The 15,032-nt window shown below is 51.3% G+C and overlaps 2 protein-coding genes across 8 annotated transcripts in view; both read left to right on the top strand.

Moving 5' to 3' along the window:
* The window catches only part of CUNH17orf49 (chromosome unknown C17orf49 homolog), a 2,710-nt gene extending 264 nt beyond the window's left edge, over nt 1–2,446 (top strand). The window contains exons 2-6 of one of the 4 annotated variants that reach the window (XM_010605763.3): nt 83–177; nt 770–871; nt 1,450–1,640; nt 1,848–1,952; nt 2,183–2,446. In XM_010605763.3, coding sequence (XP_010604065.1) covers nt 83–177; nt 770–871; nt 1,450–1,640; nt 1,848–1,952; nt 2,183–2,247 — 558 coding nt within the window. In that variant the 3' untranslated portion in view covers nt 2,248–2,446. The other 3 variants (XM_010605764.3, XM_010605765.3, XM_019204784.2) reach the window with 3 other exon arrangements.
* Nucleotides 2,447–7,372: 4,926 nt separating this feature from the next.
* Nucleotides 7,373–14,918, top strand: Bcl6b (BCL6B transcription repressor). 4 transcript variants are annotated; one of them, XM_010605758.2, is made up of 9 exons: nt 7,373–7,914; nt 8,453–8,643; nt 8,859–9,080; nt 9,185–9,535; nt 9,787–9,911; nt 10,738–10,896; nt 10,980–11,110; nt 11,216–11,353; nt 11,736–14,918. In XM_010605758.2, the coding sequence occupies exons 2-9, from the start codon at nt 8,465–8,467 to the stop codon at nt 11,850–11,852; spliced, it is 1,422 nt and encodes a 473-aa protein (XP_010604060.1). In that variant the 5' UTR covers nt 7,373–7,914; nt 8,453–8,464; the 3' UTR covers nt 11,853–14,918. The 4 variants fall into 4 exon arrangements, with proteins under 4 accessions (XP_010604060.1, XP_010604059.1, XP_019060327.1 ...); XM_010605757.2 differs by having other exon boundaries at nt 8,413–8,643; XM_019204782.2 differs by having other exon boundaries at nt 7,373–8,643.
* Nucleotides 14,919–15,032: the final 114 nt, after the last annotated feature.

Raw genomic sequence — 15,032 nt, 5'->3', positions numbered from 1 at the left:
ATCTGGGGTGGGGCTAGGGGCTCCGGGCGGGACGGCGAGCGGGCTGGGCGCCGGCCCCCAGTAATACTGCTCCGCCCCCCAGGTCGGAGAGATCTTCTCCGCTGCCGGAGCCGCCTTCACGAAGCTCGGGGAGCTGACGATGCAGCTGCATCCCGTGTCCGACTCTTCCCCTGCGGGGTACGTGAGCCCGGGCTGGGACGTGGACTCTAAGAACAGACGCTTGGACCTGTCAGACATGGACCTTCTCTAGGGCAGGGGCAGATGTTATTTTGTCTCTGTGCCTGGCACAGCGCAGAGTAGGTGTTAATAAGTGATTGTTGAAATGAGTAAGTGAATGACAGATGATGCAAACAGTTCTACAACCCGGACTTAGATTTCACAGTTGAACTCGAGGCAACTGGCCAACCACCACTACCACCACCCCAAATTACGTTATCCCCTCAAGCTACTGCAGACTATGTTCAGGGATTCTGTTTGTAAGGCCTCTCTACTTGGTGAATTGGTTTTCGTGGGCTGTTTACAGCAGCTGTTGCACGTTAATGAGGGAGAGGGTTTTGTAAGGGGGTGGTGGATGCAATTTCGTGTGGTTAGGGGTCCCTAGAACTTTTTTAAAAAAGGAATACCCTCTATGAATCCCTGGAAGGGAACCCAGAGATTGTGGGAAGGAGGCTGGTTGGCTGTGGAATGCGTAGCCGGTGGGCTAGCTCCACACTTTCCTTTTTTTTTTTTTTTTTTTTTTTTGCTGTCCCTCCCCACCTCCTTCTGACAGTGCGAAGTGGACGGAGACGGAGATAGAGATGCTGAGGGCTGCTGTGAAGCGATTTGGGGACGATCTTAATCACATCAGCTGTGTCATCAAGGATCGGACAGTGTGAGGGAGGGTGGCAGAGAAAGGGGGGTGGGTAGCTTTCTTCCTCTTTAACGGTTATTCCATCTTGCTCAGAACTCCCAGCTCAGCACCTTTTCTACTTTTTGCTAGTTTTGGCAGCATTCCCTTGAGAATTGAAAGAATGTAAGAATTGTAACCATTTTTGTAAACTGCTTTAGAACTAAAGACCTTCCAAGAATTTGAGTTTAGAGTACCCTGAGATACTTAATTATTGTATTTGATAATGGGAGTTCCCTGGTTATTTATATAGCACTAGTGTGGCCAGGGATACTGTATTTCTGAACTAGTTGACAGGTCTCAATCTACCTGTACATCACCTAGCCTTACCTGGTGGCCCTGTACATCTGTACATTGGCAGATTGGAGATGGGCCTTCCCAATTACTCAGTTCAGGGACTCCTCTCTTCACACTTCATCTGCCCTGAGTACTGAGAACCCTACCAAAAGTTCGGGGCCCTGACCAGGATTCTTATAAAGGGGGTTCCAGATTTCCCACTCCTCCCTTCTTCCCTCAGGCTCCCTGACAGTTTCTCCTGTAATCTATTGTCTTTTTCTCTTCAGGGCTCAGATAAAGGCCACTGTGAAACGAAAGGTGTATGAAGACTCTGGCATCCCCCTTCCAACTGAGTCACCCAAGAAAGGACCCAAGAAGCTGGCATCTGGTGTCCTGTCACCTCCTCCAGCCGCCCCACCACCCAGCAACTCCAGTGTCACTGAGGCGGGGGGTCCCCCCATAAAGAAACAGAAGGCTGGTGAGGGCCATGGAGTTGCACCTAGGGTAGGGGTTAAAGGTCTTATCTGAGGTTCTTTGAGAGAATTGGACCTGGGTAAGAAATAGACAAATCTCTATTCCTCTGCCTGTGGTTCCCAGATGGAGGGAGGTAGAGCACAAAGTTCTGGAAAGCTGGGGGGCGGGCACAGTTAGGAGAACCTAGAACATAACCTGTACCCCCTCCCAGATGTGACACTTAGTGCTCTGAACGACTCCGACGCCAACAGTGACCTGGTGGATATTGAAGGGCTAGGAGAAACTCCTCCAACCAAGAAACTCAACTTCGACCAGGGTAAGAGTCCTCCTCCTACCACACCAGCTGGGATTGGGGAGGAAGTGCTCACCTGATGGCAGGAGAGAGTCTCAGCAGAAGCTCGGACCTCATGCAGGGGCGTGGGAAGGGAATGCACTCTCACAGTGCAGCAGATTGAGTCAGTTAAATATGAAAGTGGGGAGGTGGGAATTGCCTTGGAAGCATATTCGGAGCTCTCTCCATCTGGTTTGTCTTACTTCCTGTTCTAGACAGCCTGACCCTGGATTCTGGCATTCTCACAACCTTCACTGATGTTCCTCTGCTCTCCTGCTGAGCCTTCCACCCCTAATCCTGTCACTGTTCACACTCGATCTGTGGATTGCCTGGAACCCAAGCAAGGTCTGCATGAGAAAGGATCAGAAGGCTGCTAAGGCCGTCTACCTGGCTGTTCCTGATAACTATCTCTGCTCCTAGCCCCTGGCCTCCATCTAATGGACATTTTTATACATAAAACAATAAAGAATTCTCTCTCAGCATGGCGTGATTAAAGGTTCCTCTCTCCTTTCTTCTTAGCCCACAGTGGCTCAGCCCCTCCTGGGTGGTTCTCACCACCCTGCCTGGAGCAGCACAACCAATATTGGCAGACTCACTTCCCAGTGCCAATATTTCTGTGCTGCTAGAGCCAGGGGGGCTGGGTGTGGGCAACAAAGATTCCACTTTGCTGTTAGCAGCCGGAATTTACTCCCAGGGTCAGGGTCACTGGCAGTCAGTATTCCTGAGACTGCCCATGGGATTTTGAAGGGGCTGTTCCAGGACTTTCATACCCTCTTCTTCCCCACCTCAAAAGAAGTTTATCACACAGCCCCAGATGTGCTTTGTGTTGCTTCTCCAGGGTGGCCTCCCAGGGCCAGGGCTCAGCGGTGCCTCCCCCACCCTCGCTCTAACACCACAGTGTGGTTTGGACGTGGCCACAGTGCCGTACAAACCACAGTGTGCTGCTGGGGCGGGAGCAGGACTGGGGTGGGCTGAGAAGAGAGCACAAAACAGTGCTGTAAAGACCCCTGCCTCCAGGAACATGGCCCTCAAAGAGCTTGGGAAAAACCGGGAACTAGGGACAAGTTGAGCAGGCAACTGGAAGGAAAAGGATGTATTAAGATTGGATAATAAATGTAATAAGATTGGAAGCATCTTCCCTCTTTGGAACTCAGCTTGGATCCCTAGTATGGGGTCAAAGGCAGAGGAAATAGAGAATGACTGGGGGGACCACCAAACTGCCTCCTGACTCAGCAAGGGCAGGGATCCAAGGCTTCCTGTGCCCGTTCCTCCCCTCCCTGGGTCAGAACCCAAGAGAAATGCTAGGAGGTACCAAGGGCCAAGGACAGCAGGGTTAGGAGTTGGCAGTCCAGAGGTGGTAGGGCAGAAACACAGTCGAGAGAGGGGGGCCGGAAGTTGCCCTGGGCCCTGGGCCTTGGGCCTGCCCCAAGATGGAGGCCAAAGGCAGGAAATGGAGGCCAGGGGGAGAGGGTAGCAGCAGGGCCTAGAAGAGGGCCATATGGACCTGAGAGCCAGGTATTCAAGCCCCAGTGCTGTTCCCACTCCCCATTACCCCCCAAGACCTATGTTCCATCCTCACAACAACACCCATTACCCTATCCACCAGGCCCAGACAGGCGGGTCCACCCCTGAGAACCACGTTTAAACTGAGACAAACATGCCTCTCCCCACCCCCAACCCTAGGCCTTCCCTTAGCCTTTTCCTCCTGTCCAGGACTTGATTTTTCAAAAGCACCTCCCAGAAAGCAAACTCCTTCTGCAACTCAAAATAATAAATACCCTGTAAAACCCAAATGTTATCTTGCCATATCCCATCGCACCTTTTACCACTCTCCCTCCCGACACACCCCCCAAAACTCTAGCAGCCAGGAAGATCTAAGATGGTGTAGGTAAGCAGTCTTTTTAGGCCCCCGAGGATGCCAGATTCCCTCTCCGAGACCCCAGTCTTTCCTATAGCAAACCCTCCTAAGCCCTCCTGCTCCTCTTTGCACCCTCCAGAACCCCCAAAACAACAACTGCCCCCAGCTCCACCCTCGGCAGAGCCTTTGTGGGGGTAAAAGAAATCAAACACTATCCTAACGGCTGGAGATGTTGAGGGCTCTCTGGTCTCAGGTTTTGGTTTCCATCTAAGGGACTACAGTTTGGGGGTGTAGGAGGGAGCCTCTTCAATAATCCCCCCAATTCCAAGACTGACAAAGCCCAACCCCACCCCAGCACGCACCTCCAAACCTCCCCCCCCAACCGCCACGTCTCTCCTGAAAACAGGGGACACTTCCCTCCCTACTTACCTCAGCTACTTTCCCCTGAGATCCTGGTCCCCTATTTTGAAAGGAGCAAATTTTGGGGTGCCATCCCTCACATTTGGGGTGCAGGAGAAAGGAGCCGCCCCAGTCGCATCGTTGGCCTCCTTCCTCTCGGCTGGCTCAGGGACTGGGGAGTGCCCTGGGGAGGGGGCACCCCCACAAGAGAGCTCTGGAGGGGGTTCCTCCACTCCCAGTTAAAACTGGGGACACCCCCCCAAAACCCGTCCCAGCCCATCCGTCTCCAACTCGGCGGGAGAGGCAGCTGCAATGCCCCAGTCAGATTCCCCCAACACTACATTCCTCACCCTATCTAGAGGGGTCCCGGGGCCCCCAAAAAATCCCAAAAAAATCTAGGATGTTGGGAAGACGGTCCTGGACTAGCTCCCCAAATTTGGGGTCCTTAGATACTCCCGTTTTTTCAGGAAAATTCTGTCTTTTGCCTGCCTCCCGCCAGCCCTGCTCTGTCCCGATGCCAATTTTGGAAGTCACTCCCTCCTTCCTCCTCCCCGTCCCTCCAGCCCCCCCACCGCTCGGGGGCTAGGGTCCAGGACACCTGGCTTCCAGACCAGGGGGAGGCACTCCTTAGAGGGCTAGGGGCCAGGAGGTCAAGCTCATAGCCCCTGTCTTAAGGAAGCAGGAAAGCCCGATCTTCCCTTCCCCTCCCCCCTGGCTGGTCTCCGTGGTGGTTTAGGAAAGCCTGGAGGATTGGAATCTGCCATTGCTGTTGCACAGGCAGTTTTTTTTTCCCTTGGGTTGGGGGGGGGTGGGCGGTGGGAGGGAGAGAGGGGAGGAGAGCCGAAGAGAGTGTGGACCCAGACGGGAAGAGCTGGCCTGGCTTAGCCTCTAGCCCCTGCTGCCGTTGGGAACCCCTCCCCCCTCGGCTCACCCACACTCTGTCGACTCTGTCTGCTTTCTGCTTGGGGCTCTTATCCTAGAAAATCAGGGTGCAGAGATCACCTCCTTCTACCTGCCCCCTTCCTTGCCACAGTCCCAGCAGCACAGCCCTGGTCAGGAGTGCCCACTTTACCGAGAGGCACCATTTGCCTCCACTTCCCCTAAGCTGAGGTATTCTTCCTCAAGAAGTTGGGGTTCAGAGTCTGAAACCATACTTTCCCCCTCAGATCTATCCAAACCACATAGTAATAAGTCCATGATAAGATATCATTCCCTTCCCAATGTCTCCCTTCAAGTCTTAGGCTTATTTGGGGGTTCATTAAAGAAAATTTTCCATATTCTGGGGTGACAGGGAGCTATAAGTAAGAGATATTCCAAACCAGAAATGTGCTCCAAAGTAAGTAAACTTTCAAATCAATCTCACCCTATGATCCATCCCTCAGCTTCACCAAATGTGCCCAGTGAGTGACAAAACACCCTAAAATAAGGACACCCCAAAACTTCAGTCTTCACTGTCCTTGGAGGCCCTCACCTGTTTCTCCTCTTGGATGAGAAGTTGGAAAAAGTTTCACGGCTATCCAGGCATACAGAGGAACATTCTCCCCTCAAAATAAGTTTCCACGAGACTCAAATTTAAGTATTCCCCTCAAAACCCCAAACACAGAAAGCCTGCACACTCATTCCCCGCTTCCTATTATGTTCCACCTCAGTGCAGTTTTTTTAAAAATCCAAATTTTATGTCTCCAACATCTGATCTGAGCCTTGAAATTGATATAGCACCCCAAAACAGACTGTACCCCCAAATCAGCATGAGTATTCTGACTTTCCCGAGAGTCCAAGATAACAGAGACTAACAGTGTCTCTAAGTGGTGGGTATCAAAACACCCAAAACTAGTGCAGCTTTAACACTGGCCCCAGGCCTCAAACTTACCTCAAGGCTAAATAAAGGCCGTACTGATGTAGCAATCAAGTCAACCCAGTAACTCAGGATAAACAGCATCCCACACTGACCAGCTAACACTTTACTCTGATAAGAGCCCTATTCTAATTCTCATCTCCAAGCTGGGCAGAGACCACAGTAACCCTCACCTGCCAAAGCCGCCTCACCACCCGAATCCTTATTCATCCCCAATTCCCAGGTTCTCTGCCTTTCTCTTTTGTTCCCACATGAAGATACATGCGAATTTGAACAGGATGGCTGCAGGCCTGGATGTGCAGCTCCAAAGCCAGTGCTCAGTCATTCCTGGGCAATTGTGTGTACTCCTGAGCCCAAATCCAAAGGGCTCCTGCTTTGCAGCTTACACCCAGCTCTGGCCCATTTTCTCCAGGTGAATCTTGGTCTCAATCCCAAATCTCCCCCCAAAATATATGAGGGTGTGGCCCGTGCCTATCTCTCAGATGAGGGCGTTAAATTAGGGTTTCCAGGCCTCTCTTACCCTCTCTTCCTCTTATTTTTCTGCTTGCTTATTTACCCCACGAAATTTCATATTATTGGCCACTAAAAATTCAACTCTTGAAATACCTAGATAATAGTATCTATTTTACCTAGAAAAGAAAACCCCGTGCTCTCTGGCTGAAGCCCCACTACCCGTCACACCCATATTCTCATTCCCAAACCCCGCAGATTTCCCACCTCAGTAGGAATTCCAGCCACAAGGAAAGCCCCTGTAATCCCTAACTTTACTTCCCTGTCTAACATCCCGCTGAGAGACAGAGGTGCAAAATAAACCATAGCAGGTTTCAGCCGCCCAGACCAAATCCATCCTGTGCCTGGGGCTGCAGCCGGGTGGAGATGACCTGGCGAAGCGAGGCTAGGGCTCGTCCGCCCCCTCGTGGAAGGAGCCAGGCATTGCCGAGCTTTGCCTACTTGCCGCGCTGGACCCCGGTGTCCCGCCAGCGGGATACCTTAAAGCGTAGCCTAGCGGCGGGTGCTCAAGACCCTACTAAACTGGGACTGAGGGACAGTGGACGGGCTTTGGGCGTCTCTCTAGGTCCCTAAAAGGACTCAGAAGAGAGGCGGGAGTGAGAGGCCGGACGCCTAGGTCTCCTGAGCGTCTCTCGGCCCCCACCCGGGGCTTTCCCCACCTCCTCAAGGGGAAGCAGCTGGCGGAGCCGTCCGGTCGCAGGACAATAGAAGGAAACCAACTAGAAATCATATCCGCCCTCTGCCTGCCCCGCCCGGCCAAAGCCCCCTTTTTGTGGGCTTTGCTGGGGGAGACTGTCATTCACACCACATCCTCCCACTAAGACCCCCACGGGAGCCCATCGGGGCCTCTTCAAACCTGACGCCTCACTGGGTTCCCCTTTGCTTCTGTACACAGTACATCGGAAGGGGGACTTTCGCTGCAATGACTTTGTCCTCCACCAGACTGCTGGCACCCCCTTCCAAAAGCCAACACCTCCATCGTCGCTGCTCCTTTCCGACGACGACCCAGGACCACCCCGTTTTCAACCTCGATCTCCCTAACCTCCTCCGTTCTTCCAATTTCCTCATCCTCGGGTCCACTTTTAGGGACTCAAAGCCGGGTCCTTAACGACCACCCTGCATTTCTGAGGTCCCGCCTTTGAGACGGAGACCCCGCCCCGGGCTCGCCATCTGGAGAGCGAGGGAGGAAGGAAGGATACCGACCCCGGCGTTCACCCCACCTCCACCCCCGCCCCCGACATCCCGGCCAGATAAAGGAGCCCAGACCGAGGGGAGCGAGACCCCGCCCCCTGGAGAAGAGGAGCCGCAGCCCCTGCAGGACGGGGGTAAGAACCACACTGCGGGAGCCAGACTCCAGGGACCCTCAGAAGGGTTGGGGGTCTGTTGATGGTAGGGAGACTGAGTCCCAGAAAGTGCCCCAAACTAGGATCGAGGATTGGCTAGAACTGCAGAATCCCTGCGGTTGGTGAAGGAGCTGCGAGTCGGATTTATAGGGGTGTGAACTGCAGGTCGTCTGGGGTCGCTAGGCAAGGTCAAGCTCTGAGACGCGGGCGCGCAGCGAAGCAGGGGAAAGAGAGCTGTGTGGTGGAGGCGGCGGAGGAGTCGAACCAGCCGCGAAGAGCGCTGGGCTCCGCGCGCGCCCCAGGGACGCGGCAGTGAGAACGAACCTTCATCTCCTCCGAGCGCTCTGGGATCTTACAGAGGGAGGAGAGCGGCGGCGCGGTTGAGAACAGAATGAGCCCGACGGTTTGAGTGGGGCTGAATGTGACAGGCCGGGGTCTTTTCGGGAGGAAAGGGGAGGCAGAAAAGGGAATGTGTCTTAGGACTGCCTGGATCCCGGAGTCCGCGCCGTGGCACCCGCAGGCTTGCGTCGCTATGGGTTCCGCCGCAGCACCCGAAGGCGCGCTGGGCTATGTCCGCGAGTTCACTCGCCACTCCTCCGACGTGCTGGGCAATCTGAACGAGCTACGCCTGCGCGGGATCCTCACTGACGTCACGCTGCTGGTTGGCGGGCAACCCCTTCAAGCACACAAGGCAGTTCTCATCGCCTGCAGGTTCGAGGGGAGGGGTTCTTGGGGATCAAAGAGTTTCGAAAGAGGCAGAGCGCTATAGCCCTCCATGTCTTCCGGGAGCCTGAGAGAAGCTGCCCCAAATGAGGGAGCGGGGTGAGAGTAGTGGCGGGACTTTGTAGGGGGCATGGTTTTCTGAAGCAGCCTGTGTCTTCCTTGAGCTCCTAGCCCCTAATGACCTGTTTGCCCTCTCTCTCTAGTGGCTTCTTCTATTCAATTTTTCGGGGCCGAGCAGGAGTTGGGGTGGATGTGCTCTCCCTGCCCGGGGGCCCCGAAGCCAGAGGCTTTGCTCCGCTCCTGGACTTCATGTACACTTCACGCCTGCGCCTCTCTCCCGCCACTGCACCAGCCGTCCTTGCGGCTGCCACCTACTTGCAGATGGAGCATGTAGTTCAGGCATGCCACCGCTTCATCCAGGCCAGGTGAGAGAGCCTTGGCTCCGTATTCATGAGTGAGGTGGTGCCCCGAGTGCTGAGGCCAAAGGTAATGTTTAGGAACCTGAACTAACGTCCATCACACTTCCCAGCTATGAACCTCTAGGCATCTCCTTGCGACCCCTGGAGGCGGAACCCCCTACACCACCAACGGCCCCTCCACCAGACAGTCCTAGGCGCTCGGAAGGACATCCAGACCCACCTACTGAATCTCGAAGCTGCAATCAAGGTCCCCCAAGTCCAGCCAGCCCAGACCCTAAGGCCTGCAACTGGAAAAAATACAAGTTCATCGTGCTAAACTCTCAGACCTCCCAAGCGGGGAGCTTACTGGGGGAGAAGGATTCTGGTCAACCTTGCCCTCAAGCCAGGCTCCCCAGTGGAGACGAGGCCTCCAGCAACAGCAGTAGCAGTGAAGAAGGATCCATTCCTGGTTCCCAAAGCAGGTACAGAATCTCAGCTAGAAGGCAGTCATTGGGTCTGTGTGGTCAGGAGACAGTGAAATGTGGCTGGGTTTCAGAGACATTAGCCCACCATACAGAATTGAGCAGAGGCCAAGCTGAGTCAGTGGGATGGGACTTTGACTCATCAGTCAATATTAATTCACCTCCAGAGAATGGACTTTTGCCTTCAAATTCTCCAGGAGGGAAAATCTAATCTCTCCTAACCTTTTCTCCTGGACTTGCCTTCTGCTCAGACTCTCTCCAACTGCTGCCATTGGGAAATTCAGATGTGGAGCTCCAGCCGGTAGCCACTATGTCCTCACACCCCAGGCTCAGGAGACTACTGCATCACCCTCTGAGCAGGCTCGTCCACCACCAGGTAAGAGAGCTTCTTTTCACCCTTTCCTCCTGTGACTGCTTCAGGCCACTTTGGATCAAAGGTTTTCAAGAAAAGCCTGCTAATGATTCCTAAACTTTACTGTAAATTACCATCACTTGGGAGGCCTTTAACACTCCCATTGCCTGGATCACACCCCATAGATCAGAATATTTGGAAGTAGGTATCAAACATCAATTTGGGGGGTTATTTTCTATTTTGGCATCAGTATTTTTTAAAGCTCCCCAGGTGCTTGCAGTGAGCAGCCAAGTTGGAATTTTTGGCCTGTCCCTACCAAGGCTGAGTGGTCTGTGCAGGGCTGTGGCAGAGTCTCTCTGGCAGGCTGTCAATCCCAGTGGTGCAAAAGAGAAAAACAGAAGCATTGGCCCACTAGGAGAGGCTTCTACTTATCACCACTACTGTTGAAAAGAATAGCACAGTACTCTGGAATCACAGAGATGTGGAATTCCATCTTGGTTCATCTCACACACACACTCCACCCCATACTGGGAATTGAACCCAGGGATACCGCTGCAGCACATTATTATTTTGAGATAAGTTGCCTCGGATAGGCTTGAACTTTCAGTCCTCCTGCCTCAGCAGAGGCACACAGAATGCTGGGACCACAGGGCTCCTTGGTTCACTTGACAATCTTCTTGCTAACAATATGGCTTGGGCTGAAGAAGACTTCACAGTAAACCATAAAGAAGAAAACTTACTGCGGTGCAGTTTGAGGAGTCACCAGTACCTAAGAAGCCCTCAATAAAAATACAAAACAAAAAACATAGTTGCTGTTACTCACACATCCCTCCTTAACCTCCCTTCCCAGGAAGTGAGTTTTTCAGCTGCCAGAACTGTGAGGCTGGGTGCTCATCGGGGCTGGACCCCTTTGCTTCTGGGGAGGAGGACAAGCCTTATAAGTGTCAGCTCTGTCAGTCTGCCTTCCGCTACAAGGGCAACCTGGCCAGTCACCGCACAGTGCACACAGGTAGGGGAGGAGAGGGTCTTGGCCTTGGTGCCCACCGCTATCATCTGGTAACATTCCTGACCTGTCATTCGCCCTGCTTGCAGGAGAAAAGCCCTACCATTGCTCCGTCTGCGGAGCCCGATTTAACCGGCCAGCTAACCTGAAAACACATAGCCGCATCCATTCTGGAGAAAAGCCGTACAAGTGTGAGACTTGCGGTTCCCGCTTTGTACAGGTAGGGAGCCAGTCTCCAGGAGAGTTCAAAGGCTAGAGGCTAGAGTGGCTAACAAAGGCTTCTGACCCTTCAAGGGGTGCGGTCTGAAGGTTCTTCACTCCCTAGGTGGCCCATCTGCGTGCGCATGTGCTGATCCACACTGGAGAGAAGCCCTATCCTTGCCCCACCTGTGGAACCCGCTTCCGTCACTTACAGACCCTCAAGAGCCACGTTCGCATCCACACAGGAGAAAAGCCTTACCACGTGGGTACCCAGAGTGGCCCAGCCTCAGAATTACCTCCCATTTAGCTAGGGACGGGGTTTTGAGAGGAGCCGGCTTGCTACCTCTAGATCGCTAAGAAATGGGTTGCAGTTTGCAGAGTCCTGTGAGTATGGGGCAGAGGGGGGGTGGGGTGGGAATGGAGGTAGCCGCACCTCAAGAGTGAATGCAGTTTTCCCCGAAGAGGGGCTGAGGAGAGGGAAATCTTTTTCTAAATAAAGCAAGACCAATCTCCTGGGCACCTCTGAGGATTTAGAAGAATGTAAGGGCCAAAGACCTAATTTTCAGTAGAGAGCTGGACAGTTCCCTTCACTCAACTCTTAAATTGTAAACTAGAAGTGACCTGACCCAGCTGTCCTCCTGCAGTGCGACCCCTGCAGCCTGCATTTCCGGCACAAGAGTCAACTTCGGCTGCATCTTCGCCAGAAACACGGAGCTGCTACCAACACCAAAGTGCACTACCATATCCTGGGGGGGCCCTAGCTGAGCACTGGCCCATGTCGCATTTGTTTCCTGGAGGATGGGAAAGTGCGGGCTCTGGCCTGGCTTCCCATCAGTCTCGGTATGGGGCTGTGCAAGACAATTCTGATGTCAGAAACTGCTGCCACCTTAACTTCTTGCTGGGGAGAGCAGGGGTGGCAGATCCTGGCTAGATCTGCCTCTGTTTTGCTGGTCAAAACCTCTTCCCCACAATCCAGTTTGTCTAGCTAAAGGTTGGAGGAAGAGAGAGAATGGAGGCCTGGTTTCCTTAAGGAAACAGCCCTCTACCTACAGCCCCCAATCTCATCTAGTTTATCTGTAAATATAATTTATTGAGGCCATTGGGTTGCACCAGGGCCTTCACTCTGTTGCATTTCCCAGTTCCCTCTTCTATAAGTTTGATCAAAAGTGACCTGAAACAGAGAAAGTGAGGTCACAGCTCTGCTGGCAGAGATTAGCACTTGGCTCTGTCCTTTGGCTTGAGTGTTTTTATATGGTTTTGTCATAACTTTTATCTTTAGAATTGTTCTTTCTCTTGTTTGTTCACTTGTTGGTTTAAGTGGAGAAATGGGTTCTCTGTGTTCTGCCCCTCCATTTTCTAGGTCTGGAAACTTTGTTCTTGGCAAGCCCTGGGAGCTTGTGGAATTGGGACAGGGACCCTTTCTGCTATTCTCTGGCAGGACAGAACTGAATATAGACCAATGATGGTGAACCTTTTCGAGCTTTCAATGATACAAACAGCCCCTGTGACACCTGTGCCATAGGTTGGCCACCACTGACATATAGACTCTTCTTTATTCTTCAAGCATTGTAGAAATGTTTATTGTGAGCCTGAAAATGAGGTAAAAAAAATGCCTTCTGCACGATGGGGGTGTGGGCACTGGATTCTGTATTTCCTGCTTTGTTTTATTTTATAAAGACACAGTCTTCTTCTGTAGTCCAGGCTGGCTTTGAACTCATTATGCAGCCCAGACTGGCCTTGAACTCAAGATCCTCCTGCTTCAGCCTCCCAAAGTGAGGCTGGTAGTCTTTCCTATAAGATGGTTCAGAACCTAAACTGTCCTATTAACCTAGTCACCTGGGTTTGGCCATACTACATGCACTATATGCCTCTCTCACCCAAGCCCATAAGTCTTACACTGGGGCTTTTTCTCAGCACTGAGATGATCCCTCCATAGAGAGATCTGAAAAGCCTTATCAGGGATGATGTGACCTTTTCCGATTCCACCTCTTTTGTGTGGTGTGACCTAGGGCAGAATTATGAAACTCTGTACTCTAACTAAAGAGTCATGATCCATCCATTACTGCTGAGGTATCTGGGTTTGAATATTCCTTGATGTTCTTGCTTCCTGTGATGACCCCCTTCTTGCTTGTTTTTGTACATCTTTGGGCAAGGGTTCAGATTCCAAACAACTTCTTTGCCCCTAAAAGTCACAAGTGCTTGGTAACTTTCTTACCTTAGAACAGCTGGGTCTGTGACACAGTGTTCCTATCACTGCATTCCTGTCTGGAAGGAACCAGTGAATGCACTAGAACCTTCCAGAAGAAGGAAAAATGGGGCTGAGTTCCATTCTGGATTTGTTTAAATTTTTGGATTATGACTGGGATTATTGTTGGGATTACAGATTGGAGAGACTTAAAAGACTGGTTGACTCATGGGCCAAAGACCTCTTCTAGTTGACCAAGCTGCCAGGTAGGATGAAGAGGCTGGTTGAGGGCTACAGTTTCTGGTATAGAACAGGTTGGATGAAAGTTAGGATTGGTGTTGCCTCTTGGCTAAAACGGAGCGTCTAGAATGTTAGATAATACTTTGAAGCTTTGATGTATAGTTCTGACCCTTGTTGCCCTGGACCTATTTGATTATAGGACATGGGTGGACATAGCACTTTTGAATTTGTAGGGTGGAACTCCTCAGATCAGTACTTGTGGGTGTCACTTGGGGACTGGTGAGAAAGTTACTCTTCTTTCTTTTTGCATTTTAATTCCCATCACCCAATTGCACAATTGAAGAAGAAGGGAGGGAAAGTAAAAGAGAAATGTGAGAAGGAACCATGATTTCTTTTTATCAGACTGGATTGGCAGGTGAAAAGTGCCTGGGTATGGAAGTATTACATTTGGGGAGATCAGATCCTTGGAATAAAGAAGCCTCTTTGCGTTACTGCTATGTCCTGGATTCTTGCCTGGGGGTATCTGGGTCTTGGAAAGAGATTGCTTCCCTCCTGAATAGTATCTGGGATTCTGTACTCATTTTACTATCCTATCCCACCAGACATCTTAAGTATTCTCCCCTCCCAGTCCTTGCCTTCCGGTATATTGTGTAGGAATCAGTGACTTCATGAAGTTTCTCCGGAGCCACCTGTATCCTGCTAGTCTGAAGTCACTTCCTGCCTGAGGTATGGAGGCAGCAGGGAGAAACTAGGAAACTACTAGAAATATCAAGAGGTGGGGGATGGATGTTTCTCTGCTCTGGATCTTAATTTTGGGGACACTATACCATCACCACCACCAAAGAAATAGGACTTGGATCCCATAAGGACAATGGGGTCTGGAGGCAGCAGTGAGAATACTGGGTAGTTGAAAGCCAGCATCCCAAGTCCAGCCTTCTCTTAACAATAGTACCTTGGAATCTATCCAGTGTCCAGTGCATGTGCATCTCTCACCCTTTCCCCTGTCCTATGTGTCTCCTGGGTGCACAGCTCTGTTCTTGCCCATGAGCAGAAATCACTCATTCTAATAGAATCTCCTTTTAGGCCTTAAATTCTTCTGTGATAAAAAACAGTTAACATAGCCTTTGCCATTTCCTCCAAGTGTTACAAATTGTGGTTGTGTTTCTTAATCATTTAAACCCCAAGACCGGGATTAGACTTTTTAAAAAAACCTCCCCCAAACTAAACTACAACCTTATTCACTTCTCACTACAGCTGTTGAAAATAAAATCAGCTTATTACTTACCCTGTGCTAAATGTCATACCCTAACCTAAGCATTTTAGTATGGATTTACTAATTTAATACACCTGGCAACCATTAGAAAATTAGGCAGTATTATCTGCAATTTACAAATAGAGAAACCATTTGAGAGCTTCAGTTTCTTGACCAAGTTAATAAGTGATGAAATAAAGATTGGAACTGTGATCTGATTCTAAACTCTTAACCACTAAAAAAAAAAAAAAAAAAAAAAAAAAA

This window comes from Fukomys damarensis, unplaced genomic scaffold, assembly GCF_012274545.1.
Source record: "Fukomys damarensis isolate Sample0158 unplaced genomic scaffold, DMR_v1.0_HiC HiC_scaffold_13, whole genome shotgun sequence".
NCBI lineage: Eukaryota > Metazoa > Chordata > Mammalia > Rodentia > Bathyergidae > Fukomys > Fukomys damarensis.
The sequence above is the reverse complement of the archived record's forward strand: the minus strand, read 5'-3'. Positions and strand labels throughout refer to the sequence as shown.